Below are 27,191 nucleotides of genomic sequence, written 5' to 3'. Positions count from 1 at the left end.
TCTTCTAAGTTAAAGTCCTTTTTTTGTACTTATAAACCTCTGAGACCAAGCAACACACCACTCTCACTCTGGCATAAGGGAAAGCAAAAGAGAAATGGATTGCCGCAACCATCAAAACTTACTCTTATAAATACTTAAACTGACTGAAGCGGTCCCAGATTTTTGAGTCAGATTTGTGCTGGTTTAATTTCCGCAATAGATCACACTTTGTAGTTTGAGGCTGTACTAGGTAAACATTTCCTGTAGTAACTTAGTTTCAAGAGGAAATATGTAGCCTGTGCTGGTCATTTTGCATCGTGAGGATACTGTTCTCTGAGAAGTATCTTTTCCCCAATGTCTCTAGCTGAGTAGTTTTGCACTCCTTTACACATAACTGGCATTTCAGTATTTCTGCTTTACAGTAGGATTTGCTAGCACTGGGGCCGGTACTTACTCTGCCTGCTGAGAGGCCCAGAAGTGAATGGAGAGCATGAGTGTTGAAAAACCAGGTTTCTTGTTTAGATCAGCTAATAAAACTGGAAAATAAATTATGAAAAAACCTCAACAAACCAGTACCAAAACAGCCATGCACATTTCAGGTCACTTCAGCATTTGCAAATTTTGTTTGTCTGTTTTGCAAATTACCAGCATTGCTTTGCTCGTGATTTATTTTTTCCCATGTGAATAGGAGTCCAATGTGAATAAAGTCCAAAACACTTTATGAAGGCAGTGCCCCAAAGCCAGACTGCACATGAACTGGCCCCATCCTGCAGATGAGGAAACAGGATTTAAAAAAAAAAAAAAAAACAACACAAGGAAGTGCCACAAGGAGTGGTTGTGTGGCCAAGATTGAAGTATTGCTGGTTGGTTTTTTATTTTATTTATACAAGTTGTCTTTGAAATACTGTCTCTTCCGTAGATCAGACCACCCCAGCCACAGGGGTATTGCAGGGTCCCTCTGCATTCCAGGTAAGGCATTTAAGGAAAAAGGGTATAAAAACTAACCGTCAGTATTTCTTTGCAGTGCCCAATGGAAGAGTTACCACAAAATTCATTAGCCAGCCCGTGTTTTAAGAGAGGTGAACAGTAAGTTAGTCAAAGGAAATATACTGGGTTTGCTACATCTTTTTGGAAAGGCTCAGCAAAAAGAAATCCATGAGACCAACTAGTTTTAACTTGGGCTGGACTGGACGTTATCATGAGGGAGGCTCCCGCACCTGTTGCATTCTGGTGACTCACCGTACCTTAAGTTCTCTTCAGGACTAGTGAACAAGGAATCCATCAAAAGATGAGCACACATAGTATGTATCAGGTATGGATTAATTGTCTTTCTCCAAAGACTTTTGTTTTTTCAAAAAAAACAGGTGTTGTTAAGGAAGAGCTCATGGCTTCCTGGAAACTCCAGTTCTGTGTGTTTTCAAGAAGTCTGAACTTTTTTCTGGATAGTGAAAGGGATACACTACAGCTGTATCACAGCAGCGATACAGTGGAAGAGAAGTGACCTTCCTTAATGAGTTAGCTGTCCACGCAGCAGGACTACTACCTGGTTAACATCACGGCTGAGATGTGTCGCTGTAGGGTACAGTCCACACTACAAACACCCTTTCTGAAAAGCAGTGGTCAGATTATTTTAAGTTACAAGCTTTTCTACAGAAAAGAAAATGTACCCCCCTTCCTGCTACTAGTGAAGTTTAGGAATTGGGCAACATTACTTCATCTTGCAGGAAGTGTGAAGTGCTCCTGATTCGCTTTTGCCGTGCAGCAGATTGTATACTTAGTGCTTTCCTGATCGTTTGCTGTTCCCCCCCCCCATACACTTACACTTTGTCAAATATATCCAGCAGATTTTAAACACTTTATTTAATAAAAGTTAAACATACAAAACTGAAATTAACACACTTTGTATTCATAAAAATCACCTTCTCCCATTATAGGGAGAACTTTTTTCTATGTATGGATTCTAAACTACCAATTGTAGAGTTTAGCTTGAGTTGTGACTCAGGTAACTGATGGACATTTCCACCAATCAGTGCATCAACAATTGCTGACGTGACCTGATCTAGTTAACAAATTACAAAATGAGCTACATTAACATAATATACAGGGAAATAATGGTCAGGGTTAATGGACAAGAAACACCCTTTAATTATTTAAGGAGGGAAATAGCTGATGTACTCTTGTCCATTAACTCAGCCCTAGATTTTACAAAAATAATATCTACATTGTATACAGGGCTACCCATTAACTTTTTTAAACACGTTACGGGTTCAGAGATGGCACCACTACCGTAAGTGAGAGACAAGTAACAGAGGAAAGCAAATCACATAAAATACAAGAAAAGCGAGAGCTTTTACACATGGTTTCCTGAATAAAATTGAAGGGGTTCAGCAGCACTGTAATACAGCTGAAGATACAATGAACACTGGAGCCAGTCAATTACTTAAGGACAAAGACTTCAGACTAACCTTTACTCACTCACAACTAAGTGGGATCTAGGCGTTTGTATCTGCTGTGCTGCAGTTCTACTTGACAGGATGGAAGAGGCCCAGACACCAGCTGTTACTGCATATTCCAGGTCTGTGACCGTACCAAACCTACAAGATCTACAAGTGGGGAAACGATGGCTCCTTTCCAAAGCACAACCATTTATGTTCTCCAACTCTCTGATCCTTTGGGAGGGGTGGATATTCTTAAGTACAGTTCTCTACTTTGGAACTGGGAGTCTAGATACCTTGTCCTATGACTGGTTACATTTCAATAACCTTTCAATAACTTCCTATTTAAACTTTATTTAAAAAAAAAAAAACAACAAAAACTCCAAAACCAGGATCTCCTCTGCTTAACTTCTAGCACAGGAAATTCAGACAGGAATTCAAGTCAGATTTATTGTTCCTAGCACATGAATCATTAGTAATAAAGATGCTATTGGCCCTGTTCTGCTCTCATTTACAGCTGTACAAATCTATCTTCAGTGGGTTTGTAAGGGAGTCATTGCAACTTCCTTAGCAATTCCATGTGACATATGAGCTACGATGGCATCTAGCTCTCTCTCCCAGAGCTGCAGCAGCTCTGTAATGCTGAGCTTGTCACCAAGACAGCAGGCAGCACTGTGACTACAGAAACGAGGGAGGCTGTTACGGTGCCAGTTTTATACCACCACTTTTCTTAAGGAAAAAACAAAACAAAAAAAAACCCTTCACTGCTAATATGAATGGAAGGTCAAAGCTGCAGATAACTGCTGCTTTCAGAGTAACAGGCAACAGCAGTTCATGAAAGCATTTACCTGCAGAATGTATTTTAATGCAACTACAAAAAGTTTAATGATGGGGGGTCAAATCAGTAGCTGGAGATTTAAGGCTTGTATCAGCTGAAGCCAAAGTGATGGTGACAAAATGGACTACTCACTATGTGCCAACAAATAATTTACTTTTAGAAAAATATAATGATAAAAAGATAAGTGTAAAGCCCTGCAGAGATGAAGTTCCACCTTTTTCCCCCGTTACTGAGGCATCAAATGCCTGACATTATATTTAGAGGTATCTTGATACTGTGTCATAGGTTTGTCTGCAATTCCACATGTTCCAACTCCAACCTTGCCAGTTACACTCTCAGGGGAAGCAAAAATACTCCTTTTTACCTGCAAATGAAACAGAAAACACCATTTCTGAGTAACTACTAACTGGCTCTTAAAAAAACAAGCAATCATTATCATTTGAAGGGCTTCAACAGTCTCAGCTTCTTACTCTATAGATGGGCACACTTTCTAAAGGCTAGCCCATCCGTGGCATGTTATCAGCAAGTGAGACAACAGAGCTGGGAACTTCCTGGCATCTAAGTACTGCACGTCATCATGGTACTCAGGTCCTTGGGTCAGGCCAATAATGAATAAAATTAACTTCTTTCATAAGATGATCTCTAATAATTGTTCATAAGGAAGACTGAAGTCTTACCACTATGTCTGGCAGCTCTTGGTCAAGCCACGATAAAAATGAAATAAGGCTTTAAAATGTCCTTGCTACCCTTCTGCATTATGCTTACTATTCCAGGACAATTACTTGGCACCCTGTCTGCCAGGTCACAAACACAAGTCAGGCTTGGAGGTTTAGACAGACCCTCAGGTTCTAAGCTCCAGCAAACACCATCTGGCAGCTGACAGTGAGCCCAGCTCTCCAAGCTAAGTGCAAGCTCAGTCTCTTAAAAGAGCACTCCTCCAAAGTCACCCAGTACAAAACCAGGCCTTTTAAGTTTACAAAATACCAAACTGCACACTTCAGAAGCCCAAGGATAAATCCCCTTTAAAAACCACTTCCTCCTCTCTCCCGAAGTACTGCATAGAAGTCTACACCCTGTTATTCACATACTGACAAAACCAAACCAACCTGGCCTTTTTTGTTTTTAGAATAGGCTCTGTTGTTAAACTGTTGCCACTTGACTTTCTGGTCCTCTCGTTCCTGTTCAAGTTCTTTAATTCTCTGAGCTTTTTTCAAAGCTTTCTTCTTTTTATACTCTCGTTGCTGGGCTATCATCTCTTTTCTGGAGAGAAGGAAAAGAGACATTTTACACTTGTGCCTTTTCCTGTAAGAAACTAAATCCCCTGTAAGACAGACATGCACAGAAGTTTTCCAAAAGTAAATGACAGAAAACAAAGCTTGTAAATATTCTCCACTTCTAGAAAAAAAAAAAAAAAAAAAGAGCAAACTAGTCTTTCCATGCATAAGCACTATCTTGCTTATTTATATATTTGAACATAAGAACAACCACCACTGCTACCCGATTAAGACCATGCCAAATGCAACAACCCATGGGACTACGTGCAATTCCCTTCTGAAACTGAAAGTGTACCTATCAGCACTTCTACACTGCAGAAACATCTAGGGTTTAGAAAATTTAAAATTGCCCATTAGAGTGAAAAGCCCAAACTTTTCTGGAGGTCTGCAGGGCTCTCATGCTACCAAGCATTGGATAGGGATGGAAGGAAAAGAACAAAGATAAGTTACTTCAGTAAAGATAAGGAAAGTTCAAGCAGTCGACCCATGCCACAATGCTGCATCCCTCACAACGATCTCTTAAGAAAGGAATCCTCGCCTATAATAAACTCCAAAACTGTACCACCTTCTCCCCACCCCCCATTAAAATGTTTTCAGTCTATAAAAATACCCTTCTGTATTAGACACAGCAGGATACTGAGTAAAGCACATCTCCCCTGCGATGGGGTCAACACAGCTATCCTAACACAGGGATGGGGCAGAAGCAGAAGTCTTTCTTCTTACACCAGATCACAGATCCTCCACTAGATCTGCCCTGAAACCTGTAGGCTCTCTGCTGTCAACGAAAAAGTACTAACTTTTTTTAATCTACCTCTTACATACCTGATATCTTGAAATGGCATCACCTGAGTAAACCCAAAGCCTATGATGTTATCTTGCCAGGATACATAACACACATGATACCAGCTACAATGATCTACCAAAAGTTACATGCTAGATTGATTTAAGATCCTTTTTCAAGCAAATATTTGAACGTGTTAAAGAGATGTAAAATCTCAAAAAAAGATGTTCTATTGCATTAACCTATTTTTATACCTGGGAGAGGAAAAAAACACCCCCCAAAGCGTTCAGACTTCTGCCTGTGTATTACTTACTTGGACATGGGTTTGTTGCCACTGTCCTCTTTTGCTTTTCTTCCCTCTTCCACAGGCTTGAGGTTGAACAGAGGCGTAACTTCAGCATTGCCATATCCAGCAAATGTGACCGCAGCTGTTCCATTCTCCTCATCTATTTCTTCAATCTCAGCTTCATAACACCTGTAAAGATATCATGGCTGTAAGCATGTGAGTAAAGCTTTAATACTCAGCCCTTCAACACCTAAACTGTCAGCCAGCTAATGGCATTAAGTAAAATATTTTCAAATACTGGCCTTCAGGGACAATACACAAATCAAACCAAAAGATCATTTTCTTAAGGTCAAAAGGGACACAAGTACAAAGTCTGGAATCTGCTGTATTTGACCTCTAGCATCAAGAAGCAATAACGTCACAATTACCAAGACTAATGATTAACACTGGGGCAAATCTAATCAGCTATCCTCACTTGGTTCTAGTTCTGTCAGGTCATGAGACTTTAAAAAAAACCACCCACACCAACAAAATACTGCATTCACTGAGCAGTTTCAGAAAATGTCACCTCACAAGAGCAAAGCTTTAGTTCCATTTTTCTCCATATGAAAAAGAATTAAGAAAACCCAAAGCTTTCAAAGTATTCTCTCTTCAACACTTGCAAAATTAAAAGCTTTCTTAGTAATTTAAAATAACAGTTCTGGAATTTAGCAGAAATTTTGGTCAAACTGACCTCATAATGGGAAAGAGTTAAGAGACAAGAGTCTAAATTTGGAGCAAAAGGATACATCTAAAGCAAACAGAGGAATAAGATGAGATGTTTCATAGACAACGCTTCAGTTAACACTAAATCAATTTCTTGTGCAATTTCAGTGGGCTAACATCATCTTGAGTTGAGCTAGATGAAAATACGTGGAAACCCAAACTGCATGAGGTAAAAAGTATTGATCTCTGGCTAGCTCTTCATGTGACACTGGGCAGTTAAGGAATGTTGCAAAAGAAGCAGGGGCGTAAAAAAAAAAGAAGCGCAATACAATTAAGTCCAATAAGATCCACTTCAGTGGACATTCTTCCCCAAGCCCTGATCCTCTAACCCAGTGATCAGAGCAAGAAGGACCCAGCGGTGACCTAAGACAGTAAGATTCAATTTTTCTTACACAAAAGCATTTTAGTCATTAATAATCTGTGACAGAGAAACTGCTCACTTTTAGGTTTGTTTTCTACCCAAGACATCAACAGCTATACCAGTATCTCTCTATGTGGTTACTATATTGTTAATAGAACCACATTTGCTGAACAACAGAGCTTGTCTCAAAGTGGCAATGATTGGCATATTAGTCCTGTGTAAATAGTAATTTTTAAAAAGCTGCAACAGTTATATGTTTTGCAGTATGGAAAGTAATTTTAGAATGTTTATTTCAAGTATTATGAAATCAGAATGAACTGCTTGGGTTCCCAGAGCTTCCCAGGCTAATGTAACAGGGTCCAATCCAAAAGGTTGATTTGTTCTATCATTACATTACATGGCTAGTTATTTCATAGCCAAACCCAGCATTTCCAGTTAAAACTGATTTCCGGTTAGAGGCACAAATGGAGATACAGCAAGGATTCTTCTTAATAGTAATCAATTACGTATGTATGAATGCAATGACAAATTATGAATTACACATCCTGAAACCTTTACAAAAAGACCGCCCTGACAGATCAGTTCATGAAAGTCTGCCATTTTTTACATTAGCAAATAGTAATTTACCAAAACTACCCTACTTTTATAAAGTTAGTGAAAAATAAGGCATTTCTAAAAAATGATTCCACATCTTTTTGCTTTTTATCTAAAATACTGATCTTTAATACAGACAGTACAAGAATACCTAATATCAGATTTATTTCCTAATTTATTTTTTGTTTTAGACACCCTAGTGGCAGTTCAAACTGAATGAAAGTCTCTTACCATTGAACTATTTCATGTAACTGTTAGAGAAGTTTTCTACACTTACTGTCCATCCTCACTCCATATTGCCATACACCTATCCCCAACCTTCCAGGAGTGACTGGGCAGAGCAGAAGCAGAACTGTCAGAACTTGCAAGAGTTTCCGAAGGTTGCGTTGAAAGGAGATCTTTGGTTAATTCTATGACTTCCTATAAAAAGACAAAAAACCCACAAAGTACAATTATTCAAACTCTGTTACCATGCATATTTTTACCCCAAGCTCACTAGTTTCATTATTTTTTTTTTAAGTTATCAAGTTACTATATTAAATTCATAGCTGATATAGAGTGGACTAAGTTTGGTTTTTTAATCATTTAACTAAACTTACTCATTGCCAACGTAGATAAAAAGATGTACGGTCCTCACTGTATTGCAGTATTGTTGATTCCCCCCTCAAATTTTCAAAATGCAGCCTATTCTTATTATAGCATTTTTTTCCTAGATTAATTGTTTATCTATAGACACAAAGGCACAGCTAGACCGTCTCAATAAAAAACAAAGGAAAAATCAACAGTGTGACTACACATGGCTACATGTGATGTTGGCTGTTGACCGCAAACCACACATGTGGCAGCAGAGCAAGTATTCAGCAGGACAGTGCTCTGAAGGCAAAATGTGAAAGAACACAACACTTCTCTGCATAGCTGGCTGTTCCTTCTATTCTTTCCCCTTTGGGAATGGCTGGCTACATTATGTATAGTAATCTTTCAAACACACAACTACAAGTATAACTGCAGAATTTCTAAGTGATAAAACATTTTTTCAGTTTACTCAAAAGCATGTGGATTGGCTGAACTGAAGCACCCAGAGCCAGGGTGGAAAGTACCTTCCAAGACTGCCACTTTGTACAGCCCTCTCATTTACAGAGAGCATTCAGGTGCATGCTAAAGAAATTGATTTCCTTAAGTCATTTTGATGTAAGCATTTGTTTTTCTCTACATTCCCTGACCTTAACATTTCGGGTCAGGCCTTCCCTTGCTAGTCCTACAAGACAAGTAACAAAGTAACAAATTTTTCCATTTCTTTTAAGTACCCATTCACAGACAGAAGCATGCAAAAGCCCCTCCCCAACATCCTGTCAATGTTATATTCTTATTCTGTACAGTCAAGACCACTGGTTTTCACTAGTGTTAAAAGTCAAAGGAGCCAGCACCTAAAAGGCCATTTAAAATTTCTGTATAAGGCAAAGCAACTCTGCAATCCTTGAAGAAAAATTCTTCAGTTCTTTGAGTATCTCAGCATGAACCATTGTCACTCTACTAAGTAACAGTGAATATTTATATTAGGGGAGGGTTACAGACAAACAATGTTCAGCTAAGGCTCGGTGGAGCCTGAACTTTCCTCCCAGCTTCACATCCTAGTTCAGCTATGGGTGTATTAAACGACTAGCTTCAGAAAACAGTAAAGCAGTAAAAAAAAAAAAGCTTTACAGTAAAGCAGCTGTTCTTCATTCCTCAAGAACCTAAAGGATCATAAGCAGTTCAAGAAGTTAATACAATATAAACTTGCATGCATTTTTATCTGATAAACTATACAACTGGCATGAATGGCCTAACAGTTTGTTTCTGTTGCAGCTCTTAATTTCCAACACTTTCCTAACCAAAGTTCTGCTCTTTGTTAACTAGCAGCTCCTCTAAAACAAGTGCAACAGTAAGCGCAATCACTAGCGACTGTAAGCACAGAAACATGCCTACAGTTACTTCTACTAATTTGGTCTCCAATTTCCATAACACTACAGCTAAACCAGAACAGATTTTAGTTATCAAGTTACCTAATTTGAGAGCTCTGCGCAGAACACAGAGCATTAGCCTGATTTTTCCTCCCAGATGGAAAATCCCACACTATTCCTCAACACATAGATAGCTGTATTCCACAAATCCAAGAAGCATTGTGGTTTGAAATATGTATCTTATCTCAGCAGGTCAAATACATCACACCAGGCACAAGCTACCTTAAAGTGAGCGTTTCAGTTATGCAGACTACTAGTTATATGAAACTATTGACTTATTCTTGCCAAATTCACAGATGTCTTATTGTAGAACTCAAAAGTGAACAAATTCAGACAAGTCTACCAAGGATTCTTTGAATTTGATGAAGTCACTTACACACCAGGCTACACAATAGCAAACTTTTGGTAAAAATCTTCATCTGATATCCATCTATCATAGTGCTAAGCACACAAGATAGAAACATTTTTATTACAACCCACGAGATAGTTCTAAAGTCTTTAACAGAATAGCTCGTTCAAAGAAAATTTCTGAGCACAACTTAGACTACCACAGCAGCTCAGTACAGCCAAATGGGTTCAACAATATGGCTCGCTGCCACATCCCTGTGACACGAAGGTGTGACCTGCAGAGAATACTAGTTAGAGTTTGCCAAGATTTTTCCTGACCAGCTGGTCTTTACAAAGCCAGACAGAGCTCTACACTCCAGAACACAATGCCCACAGTTATTATCTCCAATTACAAAAGATGACAGCTGCCATCAATTCTTGATACAAAAGGTAAGTTTGGTTCTTGGGTGCACAGACACTGTCCTAGAAGTGCTTCAGTGAAACAAAAAGTGAAAAGCTAAGTACTTCTTATTACTCAAGAATAAGCCAAGTGTATGAAATGCACTAGTGCATCACTATTTAAGACAGAAAAAAAAAATGTTTCAATTACACAGTAACAATCTTTTTGAATAGACAAAAAGCTGCTGAGTTGGGACACTGAAGCATCAAACCCATTTTTACAATAGTTTGGTTGGCATATATTAAGTCTGCAAAACATTATGTCATTTTCAAGGTGGAACATATGGATAGCAAACCTTTTGGGGACGAAAGTGTAAAGATCTTCCCCATTCTGTGCAGAAAGCTTTTATTAAAAAGTTTGCAAGTTGTCCTTTCACATCAATGATCTCTGCATATCAAAGCCGAGGTCGTGTTGGTATCGGAAATATCATCCCATATGGGTTTTGCTGTGCATTTTAAAAATATAAAAATATACACATGCTTTTAACAGTGTACAACAAAGGACATTAAGATGATCTATAAAGTGCCTTGTGGGCACAAAGCCGTTGTAATTTAAAAAGAATTCTAAAGATCACCGATTTGAGGCACTACTCATTTTGGTTGAAGCATCATTTTTATTGCTGTTACTTCCACAGATTAGTGGTTACTGAATCTTGTACCGGGTAGTTTTACATATTTTTAGACCTGATGGCTAAAGCAATCCACAACAGAAATGAAGCAGCATCTTGCACTCTCATGACAAATTTTAACAGTACTGCTAGGTTTTTTTATATGCCAATGTGTCTTCATATGCACAAGAATCTAAAAGACCACTTACTGACTTAAAATTAGGCTGGTGGCCTTCCTGTCACTGAACAAGACGCTAAGACCCAGACAAGTTTCTTAGCTCTTAAGAACATGATATGCTCTCAGATGTTTGAAAAACTACAGGTGGCAAACAAAGAACACTACTCTTTTCCTTTCTCATATAAAAACCTTAACACAATCAAGGCTTAGATACACATGGAATACAAACTATAGTCTGAAGCTTTTATCAATAAACAGATTCTGGATCAAATGATTTGACATCTGAAAAATAAGGAGAAAGGCACCATGTTAAGCCCAACCATCAGGCTTCAGCATAATAAAAGCAGCAAAAAATGATGACTTTCTGATAAATGCTTAAAAAGAAAATAAAAGAGAGACAGTAAAGACAGCACTGGCATATCTTTCATCACTCTAAAAATCTAAATAAATCTAAAGTTGAAGAGTTTGCTATATAAATTAATACATCTTTTATACTAATCTACAAGACAGGTTTAAAACAGGCCACGCTGGGTTTTTTTCAAACCAACCCTACCATAATTGTATCAAAAGTATGCAAAAAGGAAGTAACAAACCCACTAAGTATATATTTTTGCTGCAACGCAAATATTTGGGAAATATTAAATACTTCCTAACAACCCTAAAGTTTCAGCTACTCATTCCCTCAAGTTCTCTCTCACCTGTAAGTCTTTCTTCAGTTTTAGTAAATCTTCATTCTCTGCATTCCCAGATAAGGCAGCCTCAACTTGCTGAAGCTGAGCTTTGTAGCTAGCTAACTGCTTAGCGAGGTCTTCTGACATCTGCAAGAAACAAACACACACAAAATGCATCAAAAATAAGCTCGCTGCTTTTTAATGACCTCTCGTGGTGCAAGTAAAGTGAAACCGATAAACAGCAAGACAAGCTATTACCAAAATATTAAAAACACAACTCGCTAAACTTCAGTAACGGGCTGTTCGGCCACAGAGAGCCACTTACCTCGATTTCTGCACCGTTCGGCTACTCCCAAGCTACTTCTACAAGCGAAAGCTGGAACACGTGCCTGCCTGCGCGCACAGGGAGAACGCACCGCAGGTAACCCGCGGGGTCTCCAGCCAGCCCCGAGATTACCTGCACCCCGCAAAGCGCCCGCGCACCGCGGCCTGCCCCCGCCGCCCGCCCCAGCCGTTCGCGCTTACGGCAGAGAAACCCTCGGCGGCACTGGGCACCGGCCCCTCCCGGGGTGACGCCAGGAGCCACCCGGCCGGCACGGAGCGGCCCAGGGCCCACCCGCCCCTCGGGAGAGGGCTCGGGGCGCGGCTGGGAGCCAGGCCCCGGGCGAGGGCCCGCGCCGGCGGCCAGGCCCAGGCTCAGGCCTCAGCCTCGGCCTAGGCCAGGGCTGCCTCCGAGCGGAGCGGAGCGGGCCGGGCCGTGGAGCGCGGGCGCGGCGAGCAACCGCCGGTTCTCACCTCGGCGGGCGTGCGGGGCCCGGGCCGGGGGCGAGCGGGGGGGCGGGGGGAGGACGCGCCTCCGCTCTGGGTCCCGTCGGGCCGCGGCCGCTTCCGTCTCCTTCGCCGCAGCCGAGGGGAGGGGCGGGGCCGGCGCTCGCGAGAGCGCCCCGCCGGTCACGTGCTGCCGGCGCGCGGCGCTGGTCGGCCCCAGCAACGCGCCCGCCGCCTCGCGTCACGTGCCGGGGGGAGCGGCCACCGTCGGGGTGTGGGCGCGCGGGCCGGGGCAGGGGCCTGGGGCTGAGCCTGGGCCTGGGCCTGGGCCTGAGCTCGGGGCTGGGGCTGAGCCTGGGCCTGGGCCTGAGCTCGGGGCTGGGGCTGGGCCTGCGCGGCCCGCGGGTCGCCGGGCCTCGGACCCGACGGTTCCCACCTCCCGCTGCGAGCCCCGTGAGAGGAGAGCGCCGCGGCGCCGCCTCAGGCCGGCGGCCCGGAGTTCCCTGCAGCGAGACCCGGGGAGGCTGGCCCGGCCCGGCCTGGCCCGCGACTGCCCCGACAGGGTGGGCAGCGGCAGAGGCTGCTGCCGGTGTGGAGGTCTCCCTCCCCGGGGCAGGGCGCCCCGCGCTGTGCCCAGCGCTGCCATGTCCCTTCCCTGGTGCCTGGGCGCTGGGTGCCGCGGGGGAGCGCGGGGGGACCGCGGCTGCGGGCGCCCGGTAGGTGCACTCGCTCCTGTCTCCTGTTCTGGGCGACACCAGACATCTTCTGGAACTGAACCAGGCAAGGCTCACTGCTACCGGGGTGGAAGAGAGCAAGTTGTGATACTTGGGCCTACAGCAGGAGAGGAAAGAGGGTCGGAAAGCTCAGTGGCTTTTTCAAGCCTGTCACAAGAAGAAAAAAACAATTCCTGGTGGAACTCCAGTAATAAATTTGGCCTGGAGCCTTGCGAGCCAGGCAAATTAAGCAGGCACCCAAAATATTCCTTAAGGTTTGCAGGAGGATTGGTGTCTGCCGCAGACATCCCGTCCCTCGGCGTTAGCACGCAGCGCCTCGCAGGAGGGTGGCCTCGCTCTGACACTTTGGGTTTGTTGATGTATTAAGGGGGCAATAATACATCTGCCCTGTTCTGGGACACCTGGTTTGTCCCCTCAGATGATATCCTGACTGAAGATAAAACACGATTCTGTTTCTTGGTGTATGAGCTGATAATTCAAATACAGAAATTAGTGGATGCTGTTCACACACTGGTTGATGAGACCAAGTGTAACAATGGAGATAATAACATATTTTTATTATTTTTATTAATAATCTAGAAATAGATACAGAAAACATTTTCTGATAATGCTTTCTGGACAGCTCAGCGACTGTTGAAAAGATGCACAAATTTAGTAATACAGAGCAATCCTAATGATTTTGTGAACACACTTATGAGTTAAATGCACATTAGTACAACCAACTTTAGCTTTGCATCTCAGAACAAGAAATGTAGGCCATATCTGCAGGACTGAAGTGACAGAGAAGGACTGAGGAGGCATGCAGTGTCTAGCTATCTCCAAAAGCAACAACAGCAAAAAGGAGAGTATTTCAGGGGTTGCGTCAGTAAGAGCAAGCACAAGGAGATATTTTACTTCTATAAAAGTCTGCTTGAAGGATTGTGTGAGTTAAAGCAGGCAGAAAGAAGGTCATGATCTGAGGAGGACCTTGGAACTGAGGCAGCTGGAACCCAATAGATGAATCAATTGGGACAGGGTCAGGTGACGGTTTCGCAGAATTGACTTCTAAAGAAACTTCTAAATACTTCAGACATTGACTAATGATTTGGTACGTGTATATAAGCTGTGCTGCGTCACTTTGTTCTCTGCCACTCACTGAGGTGGTGGCCCAGCTCTGCGTTGTGATTAAACAAGCATAGTGGTACCCACATTTGTGTGAATTTCTCCTTTACAATCATACGTGATACACAGAATTACAGTGTAGTTTATTGCCAAATGAAGACATGTAAATTTAAGACATTACTTGGGCACAAATGCTGTAGAATTTGTTTCCCTAACTCAGTAACAGCAAGAACAGGCAACTCGGTGAGCTTTTACCTAAGCCAAACTGTTGCCATTAGCATTGAGGCTTTCAGCTGTGATTCCTAGTGGGAAGCAGTCTGGTCCACGTGACTGTACTTGGGGAACAGCTAGGGAAAAGTGGTGTAACTGGAGACTTTCTCGCTGCGCTGGTGCTGCGGGGCAGCAGTTAGTGCAGCAGGAGCGGTGACCCTCTGTGGTGAATGGCACGGCTTGTTGGACAGGGTTTCCGGTAATGAGTACAGCCGGGCATGCCTCGGGGCTTGTGAAGGGGCTGCCTGTCGGTAAGGCGGTTGGAAGAGACGCTGGCTCATCCTGCAGCCGTGCTTGCCTTGTCCAGGAGGTGGTGGTGGTGCTGCACAAGATGTCTGTATCAGTAGCCACGTTTTAACTAGCAACGCAGGAAACTTACTTTGTGGTAGATCCACAACTATGCCTCTTTTTTTACAGTCTGCTGCGTTATTTTTATAGCTAGAGCTAATGGGAACGTATATCTGAAGCTATTTTTGAAGATAGCTGGGACTATACAGTCTCTTGAAACATGTATGATTTATGACGAGTAAGTACACTTAAATCAGCAATATTCTGCGTTTCTTAATGTTAAATCCTGAGGCAGCTAAGGGGCAGAGATCAGAGTGCTCAGCAGCAACTGATGCCATAAAGGCGTTATTATATCTAAATGGTTTAAATGTCCCTGGTTTTCAACTTTGGATGGATGGATTGTTGTGTTCAGCACACACACCTGGTCACTAGCAAAAATTTGGCTTCTGCAAGCAAAACAGTCTGTCCTCGTGACAGAAATTGCCATCCCAGTCTAGGCCAAATGGAGACACTGGATTTTTTGAGGCTTTTCTGGTAGGGTGCCTGCCTGGCAGGCATTGCCCTGTTGGTAGGGCAGTATGTCAGACTTGGAAGTCATTGGTGTATTCATTTGGATCAAAGATCAAACCATCAAGAAAATACTGTATTACTGCTTCAGTTTTGAGGGTTGTTTTCCTGAAGATGGTGGGGTTTTTTACTTTCAGTTGACGTGTGCCTCTAAGCAAAACTGGCTTTATATTTAAAATTTATTTACCATTTGTCATCATGTTCAGAGCTCCCAACTTCATCCATAGTTGTGATCATGTGGTATTTCCCATTATGAGGCATTTTCAGGTTGTTGCTCCTGCAAAATTTATTTCTATAGGCTGATTTTTTTTCTGCACTGGCTGTTTGGCTTTGGCTGGACTTTGGAAAGCCTCAGCAATCTGGCATATAAAATCAGGTTATAGATATAAATGCTGATTGGCCAGGCACATGATTAAAATACACAGCTGTTCTGTTGAGAGGTTCAAGTGCCTGTTTGTTTTAAAGCACAGGCACAAAACTTTTTAGGGGAGTTGTTCTTGTTTTAAGGCTTCACTGTTTGCTGTTCTGCTCCCCTGATTTTGCCCTAATTGTAATGTTTTGACATACCAGAAGTCTGTGTGGAAGTGAAGTCAGTTAGGTCAGCATGTGCACGTTTCTGAATGTAATTTAACTCTCTACAGCTCTGGTAGTCAGTATGGATTGTGGTACTAAGCAAAGAAACTGAGAGCTCAAACATGGTCTGTGCTCTGAATGATCACGGTAATTATGCCCAATGTGTGCAAAAGGCACCTTGACTAAAACTGAGGAGGAAAAGTGAACCAGAACTGGATGAGGAATAAATAAGAGCCAGGCTGGGGCAGCACGGAGATAAGGAGAAAAGGTCAGAACTAGGAAGAATGGACTGAAAGCTTGCGTTCATTAGGACGTCATCCACTTCAGAAGGGTCTGAAGCTCTTGGATTTCCATTGCGCTGCAACTGACAGCTTGTGAGAGTTGACAAAACGCCGACTTATGTGGGAAATGACAACCTGCCAGTGTGATCATTTACTTTTATTGGCACAAGCAGCAGGTCCGTTTGATGGGTCTTAATCAGGCCTACACAACATACAGTTTGTCAGATGGTATTTTCACCTTAATGTGAGTCTTCATTTGGGAGCAATATGCCAAGTCAAGGTGTGACTTCTTTCTCTGAGGTGTTCTGCCATCTGCGTCAGGGAGCATGTCAGTGCTGGGGGCCTGGGGACTTCAGAAGGTGGCAGCTGGAGATGCTGGTGGTTCTTCTTGGGATGCCGGGAAGTCTGTTGCTGAGACTCCTTAGGTGCAGAAGGGGTTTGAAGGGCAGGAAAGTAGAGAGGATGAGAGGAGTTTGGAAAGGAGGGAGCAAGGGCCATGGCAGAGGGCAGAGGAGCCTGGGAGCACTAGGAAAGGAGCTTAATGCAGCGAGCCAGCAGTGTGGGAGGCTGGGGAAGCAGGAACATGAGGTTAATATGGGAACAGCGTGGGGGTATTCTGTGTCTGTGTGTGGGGAGGGATCTGGGAAGTAAGGAACAAGGAGGACTGCTGTGATGGATTGTGGGGTTGCTGTGGGGGAGAGGAGACCTAAGTCCTGCGAAAGTGAGGGTAGACAGAAGGGAGGGTATTGCGTGCAAAAGGAGAGGGAAACTTGTGTCATGAGTACATTGAAGGAGGAGGGGGATATTAGGTGCAGCTGACAGCAGTGATGCCTGTGTACGTTTCCCTTGGGACCGGGTTTCTGCCAGCCACGTGCCACACGCTGGCTGGGGTTTGTGGCAGCCAGTTAGCAGTCGCCCACAAAGAGCTGGGTGGCCGCTCTGCTGTGTCCCGCAGCTGCAGCTTGGTGCTGGCCGTCAGTCTTGGTGGTCCACCCACACGGGAGCTGCACGCTCCTGGTCTAAGCACTATTCAGAACACAGGATTTACAGTAATCAAGGATGTGTAGTTAAAAATAGGCTGTTGTTTGTAGGTCCTGTATCTCTGTCTGCTGAATTTTAAGGGAAAGTGAGCTGAAAGAAGAGGAACAGAACTTTGCAAGAGGGTTACTGAACACCCCTATAAGGATCCAGATTTACTCTCCTGTGTAGTAGTATCTAGACAGTGTGAGTGAGGTAGACCTGTGTATGGAATAAAAGAAAGCTCAGAGTGTGAACTTAAGAGCTAATTGCCCTGTGGGACTTGTCATTGAAAACTGACCAAAGAAGCTCTGATTCGGCTGGAGATGATTTTGCTTCCAGTGGGCATTGGTTAGATTGCTTTTAGGAACTGTCATACATTCCTAGGTTTTGAAAAATCATAGCATCTTGGCTTGGGACAGCTGCTACTCCTGATCAGTGTTCCTTAGGCCGTATGAGTGGTTTTTGGGGGGTTGGTCAAAAATAGAAAGAAGCAATTTGAGACAGTGGTACTTATTTATAAAGAGGGTTCTGATTATTTTCTGCCTCTTCTGAAGTTAACAACATCAGAACTTTAATTAGTCACTCGGACACCTTTGGACCTCAGTATCTCAGTTTCTTTGCTGTCTCGGAGAACAAGGGATAATAAAGCTACCTTATGTTGTAGAAATGAATACTTTAAAAATGCCGTGACAGAGTACTGATTAATATCAAATGAAAGCCAGTAAGAAAAATAAGAATTCTTTCTTTAAAACATAATTTGAGGAGTCCATGGCAAATAGCGAGTTCTGCTGATGCAGAGCCAGATTGTGAATGTCTGGCATCAGAGCAGTGTCGAGGACTCTCTGACTTCATTGTGCCATGTCCTACGAACCTAGAAGTTGCCCACAGTTAACATTTTTAATGCTGAACTATGATAAGGTTATTTTTGCTAACTGCACTGTACATGAACCTTTAAAAACATTAACCATGCTATAGTAGCTGCAGAATTCACATGCATCAATATGCTTTCTTTACCAATATAAACATGTACAGTTTGCATAAAATGCAAAATATGTGCATTGCTTCCAAACTTTTCCATCCTTCATTGTACTGACAGACTTTTAGGCACATTTTCCTTAAGTGAGAGAATTTCTGGAGTATACACGTGGCGGTGAGAGATGGCAACCACCCATCCTGTTGCGTGAATGAACTTGTTAAATGTTCCCTTCTACATCATGCTAGTCACTACTTGAGCAGTGAGTCTGCTTTCACGTGGTTTAGCATCCTGTTCCTGGTAATCAGAGTACTGTCTGAACCAATTCTTAGAGAAACTGAAAGTCCTTCTACAGATGTTTCCTCTGAAAATGAAACTGAAATGTCTCTTACAGTAATTGCCTTGCATGTCATTGCAGCTGTCTCCAGATGAAGTCAGTTTGGATCCTTGGCCAGCAAACGGCACTTTGCAGAGGCTACTAATAAAAGAAGAGTGTATCAGATGGGCAGTGTGAACTCTCTTTACCAATGTTTCTATTTATCTGTTACTTGAAGGAAAAAAATGTGGAGCTACTGCTTGATATTTCTTTAAATGCTAAATTGCATATAAAAAAATGTGATATCCATCTTAATGTGTTGGGGAAACCAAGATTACAGGTTGCCAAGGGTATAGTAAGATATAGGAGGTTTGGAAGTCTAATTGTATGATTCTTATTCATGCAGAGGTATCAACACCGTGTTTGGGCTCTGGGACAATTTTTACTCATTGTGTATCTGCTAAAAATCTGTGGAGGTTTTTGGTTGGGTAGGGTTTTTATTTTTTCTCTCAAGTTTTTTAGCAATTTCATCTTACTGTTCTTAAGTGGAGTGCTATCTACATCCTTCTCTTACAAAGGAGAAAAGGTATAGTTGATACATTGTGCTGTTTCATATGCTGGAGTTTTTTTGCATGAGGATTTTGATTCCCCATGCTATACTTCCTTTGTGAGAAGGTTTCAGTTCTTCAGTGTAGTTACAGATCCAAAGTCTTTCCAAAGCTTTAGAGCTGCAGGAGTGTTTGGAACTTAGCTTGATACTGTGTTGACGGAGGGTTAGGTTATGGATTCTGATTGGGTCCCCTGAAATTATGGGGATGTTTGTCCTCATCTTGGTCACCTATTCACATAATTTGGTGATAGAATAAAATAAGCTGTTCAGTGGCATTCAACCCTGTGCTGTTACCAGTGGGGAGAGCTTAAAACAAAAAGCAACCGATGTAAGTGGGAGCAAGATGATATTTACTGTCAATGACCATTGTGATGGGTATTAGTTGAAATTATTGCAGTATCATTTGAATTAGGCACCTAACCCTATAAGTTCACTAATTACTGAGATGCAGCCTGCTTTCCTCTTGAGTTTTTAATTTCATGCCGTGTTGGTAATATACTGAACTTTTCCAGGAGAGGTGTGGGCAAGAGCATGTGTAGACAAACCACCTGTTCTTTCTGTGTAGACAAACCACCTGTTCTTCCTGTGTTCGGTGGGAGGTCTTGATGTGTAGTTTTTAATTTAATATGAGAAGGCACGGTATTTTACAGCATAAGTAGGGATGGACAGCTAATTGGCTAAAGTGCAGCTGAGAGCTGAGCCTTCTGAGTTTGAAGTCTCCATGGGTTTTTATGTTTACTTTTTTTTTAAGCATCAGCCTCAAAATCTCCTTGGGATTTGCCAGTCAAGCAAATAAACGTGAAAAGCTAAATATGAATCCAAACTGCTGCAAGCAGCGCTGATCCACAGACTTTATCTAGAGCCACAAAGCAGAGGTCTTAGATGTCTAACTTTTTTCCCTTTTTCTACCCTCCCTCCCACACCTAACAAAACTATTTAGCATTGAAATGTTGGAGGGTCACATACCTGAAGTGGCAGTGGGCTTGTTTAAACATCACTTTCTGGTATTAGTTTTGTAGATCCAGATATGACTAATAAGGAAGCTTCTTCATTCAGTGTTTGTGGATGACCAATTTTTACTTGTATGAGGAACAAAGCTGGTATGAGGAGGTCATGTCACCCAGGGAGCAATTCAATCCCCGGAGTGAGTCATGACACTGATATCTTAAACCACAGGGAGAAAACATAGTAGCAAAACTCAAATATAGCGTTTTTTTCTTCTGCCTTTTTTTGGAAATATTTCCAAGCAGGCTTGTTTCACTAACACTCATGGTGTTAATATTTCTAGATTTAGGGCATTCATTTGGGCTCTCCACCTCCCTTTTATTGTAATAGAATGAAGATGGTAACTGCCTGATAAATCAGAATAGCAAGCATAGGAAATACTATTTGCATTTCTAGATGAGTTTTCATAGTACATTTCTGCTTTTTTCAGTCACTTTGGGGATTTGAATATACACTGCAGCAGTGGAGAAGGTAGAGGTTCTTGTGGTGTTGAATTATGGGGTTTTTCCAGAGATGATGTTTCCTTTGGAGCCAGAGAGCAGGCACAACATAGCACAATTATTATATCGAATTGTCACGCATCTGAAACTCATATTGGTAATGTTAGCAGGTCTAAAGGCAGTAAATGCACCCCTGGCTCTGATGTACATAGGCAGGCCCATTCTGTAGCACAGGCTTCTCCACAGCAGAGTTGCTGTGTGCGTGCAGAGTAGTTTGCTCCACACTGTTCTCCCAGGATCACTGCTGAAATTGGAAGGGCAGGATATTTGCAGTTGACAAAGCTTTTAGTGGCGTCTTCAATTAAGTCAGTAGATCTTTCCTAATTCCATTTCCCACTGCACTAAAAACTCCCTACCAGTAGATGATGATGCTTTTCAAACCATGAAACGATCTTAAAAATTTAATCTGGATAATATGTAAAACCAGTAACAGAATCAAAGTTCAATAAAATATAGACATGATTTCAGACTAATGTAAAACAAGGCCGAATTAGGCTGTGATATAATTTTAAGGCTAACCTTGAGGGAGCTGTTCTCAGGGACTGTGGTACAAAGTGGTTGAAATATTGGATCATCTACATTAATCCTTTTTTTTAGTGAAACCTACTGGTTTCTAGTCCTTCTAGACTTCTTTGGAGCATCTGTATAGATCTGAGCAGGGAAACACTATTGTTTTTGAAATTCTAAATCACTGGATTAGTCTTTGTGGACTAGTCCAATCATCAATTGTATTAATATAAGTGATTTTAGTACAGAGTGTTCAGTAGATATTGATTCACTTCTCTTTTGGAGCTGGTCAAGCATTCAGGTAGTATGCTTGCATTTACAAGATACTAAGGGATTCTGTGTCTCTAGTAAGACCAGTTAAGAACCTTCTACAGCAATTTGTTGATTGGAGAAATCGTTGAAAGTGAGGAGGAAAATTTTGTTGTAAGTAGATGTCAGTATCCTTAACACAGAAACAGGAAGGGAGGAAGGAGAATATAGAATAATTGAAGGAAGGAAATTAGGCGTGGTTTAACCTACAGATGAGAGTTAACAGTTTGAGTTCTGCTGCAGGAAGAAAAGCAAAATTGAGTCAATGTATAGTATATACCACATGGACATGCTAAACTAAATGAAGTGGATATTCACAAGAAACACAATAGTCTTGTGGAACTGTTTGTTTTCATTAGGCAGATTGGCTTTTCTGTTTGCCTTCCAAACTGTAAACAACGCAAGCCAGAATAGAGCACCTAAGTGCCCTCATTTACACTTCACTATCTGCTTCACCATGATTTGCTTTTGTGGAAAAATTTATTTAATGGAGGTTGTAAGTTTGTTTAGGGGCTGTTCTATTAACAACATACCATTTAAGTGCACTTTGAATAATTTTTACTTTACAATTTTCTGGTTTCGAATGTTTTTCGATTAAGTCTATACTTCTATCTGAGGTAACTTCAAGTGGTTCGCTTGGCTGAGGACAGGTGCCTTGGGCAGAAAGGGAGCTGCTCATTGAGAAAGCAGCATTGTTCTCACAGGTAGCGTAAACATATGGGCACCAATGGAAGGGCTCTCCATGTCTAAACAGTGCCATGTTTAAGGTGTATGTGAAAGCTGGATGTAAAGTGCCGTAAAGCTGGGTACCTTAAGGTTTCAAAGGCTAGCTGCGCACCTGAGCCATTGAGGAATCCTGTGTTTCTGGTGCCATGCTGTTGCTTGCATGGTCAGGTTTGATGATCTCCTGCTTCATGCAAGCCTCTCAAAACAGAGGCCACACAGCTAACTCATGCATGCACCCGTGTTCAGACTGCTCAAACTTGTGAGGAAAGGTAGCTGAGATCAGATGCCCGGTGGTTTTTTGGTGATCCAACACAGGCAGTTACTGAAACCTCTCGTGGAAGAGGTTTGCTAGATCAGATCTTCCAAACAGAGGATTTTTAGGGATTACATGGAGAAGGTGACTTAAAATCTGGAGGCTTGTGGTATTATTGATAGGGATTTTATTCTGCGAGGGATTTGCAGTTTAACCCTGGGCAAAGTTACTTACCTCTTGTCCTTGCTGCCCATCTGCAGGCTGGGAATACGACAGGGTAGAAGCCAACACGCACAGAAGTGCTGCCGGACAGTCAGACTTCTCCACTGGAGCATATAATGAAAGGAGGGTGCTTGGTCGCTTGTCTAAGTCATTTAGTTTAGCCGTTGCTGCTTAAAATAGTATCAAGTCAGCATGACGCATGCTCTGGTCCGTTGTGGCCCACTTAACATATGTTGATGTACAAGCTGTGAGCCTCTTCCCTAAGGTGCCGGCGGGCATCGTCTGCCTTCTGTGCCGTCACAGCCTCGTGTTGTGCAGGTGGAGTGTGCGGTGACAGGGAGGAGATAACGGCGCCAGGAGCTTCTGAAGCACACAGCTTCAGGGAGTTTCAACTTACGGAAGAAATTAACGTACATCAGGTAAATCTGAAGCTGTAAATGAAACCTTGAGACACTCGTACAGCCATGACTAATCCTGCATGTGCTGTAACTCAGCTAGTGAAGCATTTATCAGAAAAAGTCCAAGAGCACTCACTTATAAACCAATAAATAAAAAATCTTGGTTTTGCAGTCAACAGAATCATTGAATCTAGTTCCATCACCTGTTCCTTACCCCTTCAAAAATAAGCCACGCAAATGTTCATAGCTGTGCAAGAGAGGGAACATCATTTATAGTAAAAATGACCCCAAATTATTTTGTAAAAACGTGCTTTTGGTCTGCTTTGTGGATCAGGTTTATATCATTGGTAAGGTGTATATGTTGACTGAAGGTAGTTATAAGAGAGTTTTTGATCGACTTGGTAACAGAACTTAAAATGAGTACATTATTCACAGTTTCATTACCCCATAATAAAGAAACCCTGCAAAATTCTAGGCTGAATCCAAACTTGACATCTGATTTTTTTTCTAAAACATGAACCAAGGCATTCAGATCCTATAGCAAATTTCTGCAAGGCTATTAGATTTATTATGCTTTTCCCTATTTTATTATTTCATTTTTTAATTGGTCTTAGAAAATAACATTTATAAGACAAAAATGAGTTAGTAAAAAAGTTTTTACAAAAATCGTGGTTTCAGGGTGGTTTTGTTGGCTATTTGGCTGACTCAACCCCTAAAATAACAAGTGCAAATTCTCTTTCTCCCTCCTTCCAGCACAGGTTGTGGCAATTACTATAAATTAGTACTTAAGGCTGCATCTTTACTTTGGGGTTGTTTTGTGGTTTATCAGCTGCACCTGTCCAAGGGTCTTTGTGCGCAAAATGTAGCAACTTCTGCTCCAGATGAACATACAGGGAGAACTGCTGTCAGTGCAGGAGCTCTGATCTAAAATTATGATGCTTTTTTACAACTTTTAAAAGATTAAAATATGGGATTGTGACCTCTCATGTCAACTGATACTGCCAAACTGGTTTTGTGTATTACTTCGTATCCTGCTGGAGTTCAGCACCTTTTCTTCATATTCATTATTTCATGACAAGCTTTTCTTCTTTAAATACAATCAATGTCTCCAGCAATTGAGCATGTTTAATGTTTTAGCTTATAAGTTTTGTTCTCTATCCTGTTACTGGCTTTGAGGAGTCTGTTTAATAGAACTTTTAAACCAAATATGGCCCAAATATCCCATTGTCTTGCTGTTTCTTGCTGTTTTAAATCAGGAATAGACAAATATCAGCTGAGTCCAAAGGTTGTGTTTGGCTTTTGATGACTGCTCTAAAACCAGCATCTCACATGTTCTGTATTTTTCCTGATTTTTTAGTTATGGGTAATGTGAATGGATAGAAATAACTTCATTTTATACAGTGATAAAATGTGTTGCTGTGAAAATGTAATTACTTCAAGATGTCTCAGTTGTGCTTCTCACTTTTGCTGGAGACACTGAATTAAGCTATTGGGTGGAGCGTGATTAGTTGCTCATGGAAAATGAAATGCCTCAGGGTATCTGTTCGTTATTTAGACTATTTATCCTTAGGTCATCTGGATGATTCCAGCTGGAACACATAGTAGGTAAAATATTATGATGGGAGGCTTTTGCTGCACCTGAAGCAGGTACAGATCCCAGCCTGCATCTTAGTGGACAGGAACGTGTGTGTACAAACTGCATCAGTTTTGATGGACCACCTTACAGGCAACAATAGTTTGGGGGCCAAAGCACTGGCAGATTGAGTTACACCAAGGCTGTTCTTAATGTGATGCGTGGGTATAATACATTCCTGTGCGCTTCCTTGTAACGACCAGCCTGAAATCAGCCTAGTTCTGTCTAGCAAAACTACTCAAGCTCTTAGCTGAGATGATGCAGAATTGTTTTTGGTGTAGATTTGTGTTGTCAGTTAAGTGCCTGCATGCTTGGCATGAGAATACCCTGGCAAATTAGAAATACACCTGCAAATACATTTTAAAGATGCTGAAACATCCCACTGTGCAAAGCTGACACATATTCAGTCAATTTAGCACGTTTCAAAGCCAACAAAATGTAATTGCAGGTTCTTTCTTCTTTTTGAGGTGTTCCTGCCAAGGAACCCAGCTGGGTGGGTTTTGGAAGATGGGACTTTGACACCTTAGGGTCCTATCTAGAGTCTGCCAGTCATGCAAACACCTTGCTTGTCAGTTCTTCTGCCCCCAGCCCTCAACAGCAGTTGCTGTGTTCACACCTATCCACTTTTCAGCTATGGTTTGTTATAGGACAGGTAAGCTGGCAGATTGGCTCAAAGTAAAATTCCTTTGGCTAGTGAAGAGAGATTAGCGGATACTTGAAAATTAAATGTTTTATTAGCTTGAGAAGAAGAAAATGTCCTGTTTTTTTCCTTTAGAACGTCACATCATTCTTGCTGTTTACTTTTTGAATAGTGTCATATGCGATGGCATCTGCCAAGTACCGAACAGGCATTGAGTTATTTGTGTCGTCATTCTCTATGGAATAAATGGAAGGGGCTTGAGTGAGAGCATGCAAGACAGTCTTCATACAGCAGCCTGTCACTTTGTAAAGCAGCTGTGAATTTAATGGGAGTATAAATGAAAAGCAGCTGATAATTAGACTGCTGGGTGTTTTAGCATTATTGCTAATTTCTAAAAATCAATTAGGTAATCAAGAGAGTGCTGTTGAGAAGCATATATTTTTATTTTTTAAAATTTTAAGTAGGTTTCCAGCTGGGTGACATGGTAAGTTACAGCTCCTGGTAGGAATTGGGTACCAGAAGGGACTCAAGGATCCCACTGAGCTGAAAAGAAGGGGATTGTGGTGGGCAAGATGGTATAGTGAAGCATGATGTTTATTTGTAATAAAGGGACTGTGGAGCTTAGTTAAGTCTTTTTTTTAAAAAAAAACACCTCTACATAGTGTTAGAGGAGCTTCTCTACCAGCTGGCAGGTACAAATGTCTAGATGCAGATTTCCACCATCAACAGACCTTATAGTGATTTAAGCTGTCTTAGATTTAGGGAAAGGACCTCAGTCCTTATTAAGAAGTCTCATGCTAGCTAAAGAGAAGATTAGAGTTCCAGGAATGAGTGGGGCTTCAGACAAGCACAAAGAGGAATGAGCGGAACTTAGAGACTGGAAGATCTTCTTGCACAGGGGAGGAGCTGGGGCTTTTGAAATTCCTGTCTGATCTACCTCTTTGATGGTTGTATTATTATTTTACAACACTTACCAGAGTATACAAGTGTATGAAAGGGAACAGATAAGGAATACAGCTTTTCTTCTGTGTCTGCAGTTACAGGCATACTAGGTACAGCATTTATCAGTGACTTGGGCTTAAAAGTTGTAACACACCATGACAGAAGGCATGATGAAGTCTATTTTTTTTAATGTGTGAGTAATTACTCAACTATCAAAACTCCTCTGTGTAATCTAGAAGAGATGAGACCTCAGTATAAATCAAATGTAAGACATATCTATATGTGAGTTGAAAACTTCACATCAAAGAGGGTCTGAACTCGACGACAAATTAGCAGTTATTTATACTCTGCTCGTTTTACATTGGTATGTGAATTTCCTGAAATTCAGTTTTGAATTTGATTCACATGCTTAAATTGCATATCTGCATGTTAGTAATCAAAGTGAGCACTCAAGAAAACATGAGCTCCTTCAGCTCCAAAGGCACCCCTTTGTAGTCAGGGAGTTCAGCCTCCTGCAAACACCGTGCTGAGTTTTCCTTTTGCTTCCCCCCGCAAATCCAGTCATGCAATACTTACATGATTTATTACTCTGATATTACTGATGTGATTTATATACCTTTTATAATGGGCATGACAGCGCTATGAAACTTGATTTCTGTGGCAATCCACTCTTATTGTGCTTGAATATGAGTTGTTGCACAGTGTTAGTTTTTCTCAGCCTTCCCTATTTGTCCAGGCAGCCTTTGCTGTCTTTCCCCGACTGCTCTCTGGACTGCAGAAGAGCATTCCAGATCATGCTCTGCTTCCCATAACCTCTCTCCAAATCCCTTAGCCTTTTCTACAGTGTTTGCAATTATATGCTAACAATGAGTTGCATGGGAAAATAGTTCTGCATTACAGCTGAATAGTGTGCCAGGTCAGCAAGTTTGTGCACGGCTGCCTGCATATCCTTCCTGTGCCAACACAACAGTCGTTCTTTTTCTAGACTGTGAGATACAG

At 41.8% G+C, this 27,191-nt stretch overlaps 1 protein-coding gene and 1 long non-coding RNA gene across 4 annotated transcripts; one reads left to right on the top strand and one right to left on the bottom strand.

Moving 5' to 3' along the window:
* Window positions 1-1,815: 1,815 nt before the first annotated feature.
* On the bottom strand, window positions 1,816-12,481 carry SMNDC1 (survival motor neuron domain containing 1). Of its 3 annotated transcripts, XM_040607571.1 has the most exons (7): window positions 12,352-12,461; window positions 11,882-11,949; window positions 11,584-11,703; window positions 7,591-7,733; window positions 5,621-5,782; window positions 4,359-4,512; window positions 1,816-3,616 (listed from the first exon to the last, which is right to left on the bottom strand). In XM_040607571.1, exons 3-7 carry the CDS (start codon window positions 11,701-11,703, stop codon window positions 3,479-3,481), a joined length of 717 nt encoding a protein of 238 aa, XP_040463505.1. In that variant the 5' UTR covers window positions 11,882-11,949; window positions 12,352-12,461; the 3' UTR covers window positions 1,816-3,478. The 3 variants fall into 3 exon arrangements, with proteins under 3 accessions (XP_040463505.1, XP_040463503.1, XP_040463504.1); XM_040607569.1 differs by lacking the exon at window positions 11,882-11,949 and having other exon boundaries at window positions 12,352-12,481; XM_040607570.1 differs by lacking the exon at window positions 12,352-12,461 and having other exon boundaries at window positions 11,882-12,109.
* LOC121094234 lies at window positions 5,806-26,512 on the top strand. The gene is made up of 3 exons (XR_005829783.1): window positions 5,806-7,213; window positions 13,177-13,190; window positions 26,502-26,512. It is a non-coding gene; the product is annotated as an uncharacterized LOC121094234 (long non-coding RNA).
* Window positions 26,513-27,191: the final 679 nt, after the last annotated feature.

Source organism: Falco naumanni, chromosome 9 (genome assembly GCF_017639655.2).
Source record: "Falco naumanni isolate bFalNau1 chromosome 9, bFalNau1.pat, whole genome shotgun sequence".
Classification (NCBI taxonomy): Eukaryota; Metazoa; Chordata; class Aves; order Falconiformes; family Falconidae; genus Falco; species Falco naumanni.
The sequence above is the reverse complement of the archived record's forward strand: the minus strand, read 5'-3'. Positions and strand labels throughout refer to the sequence as shown.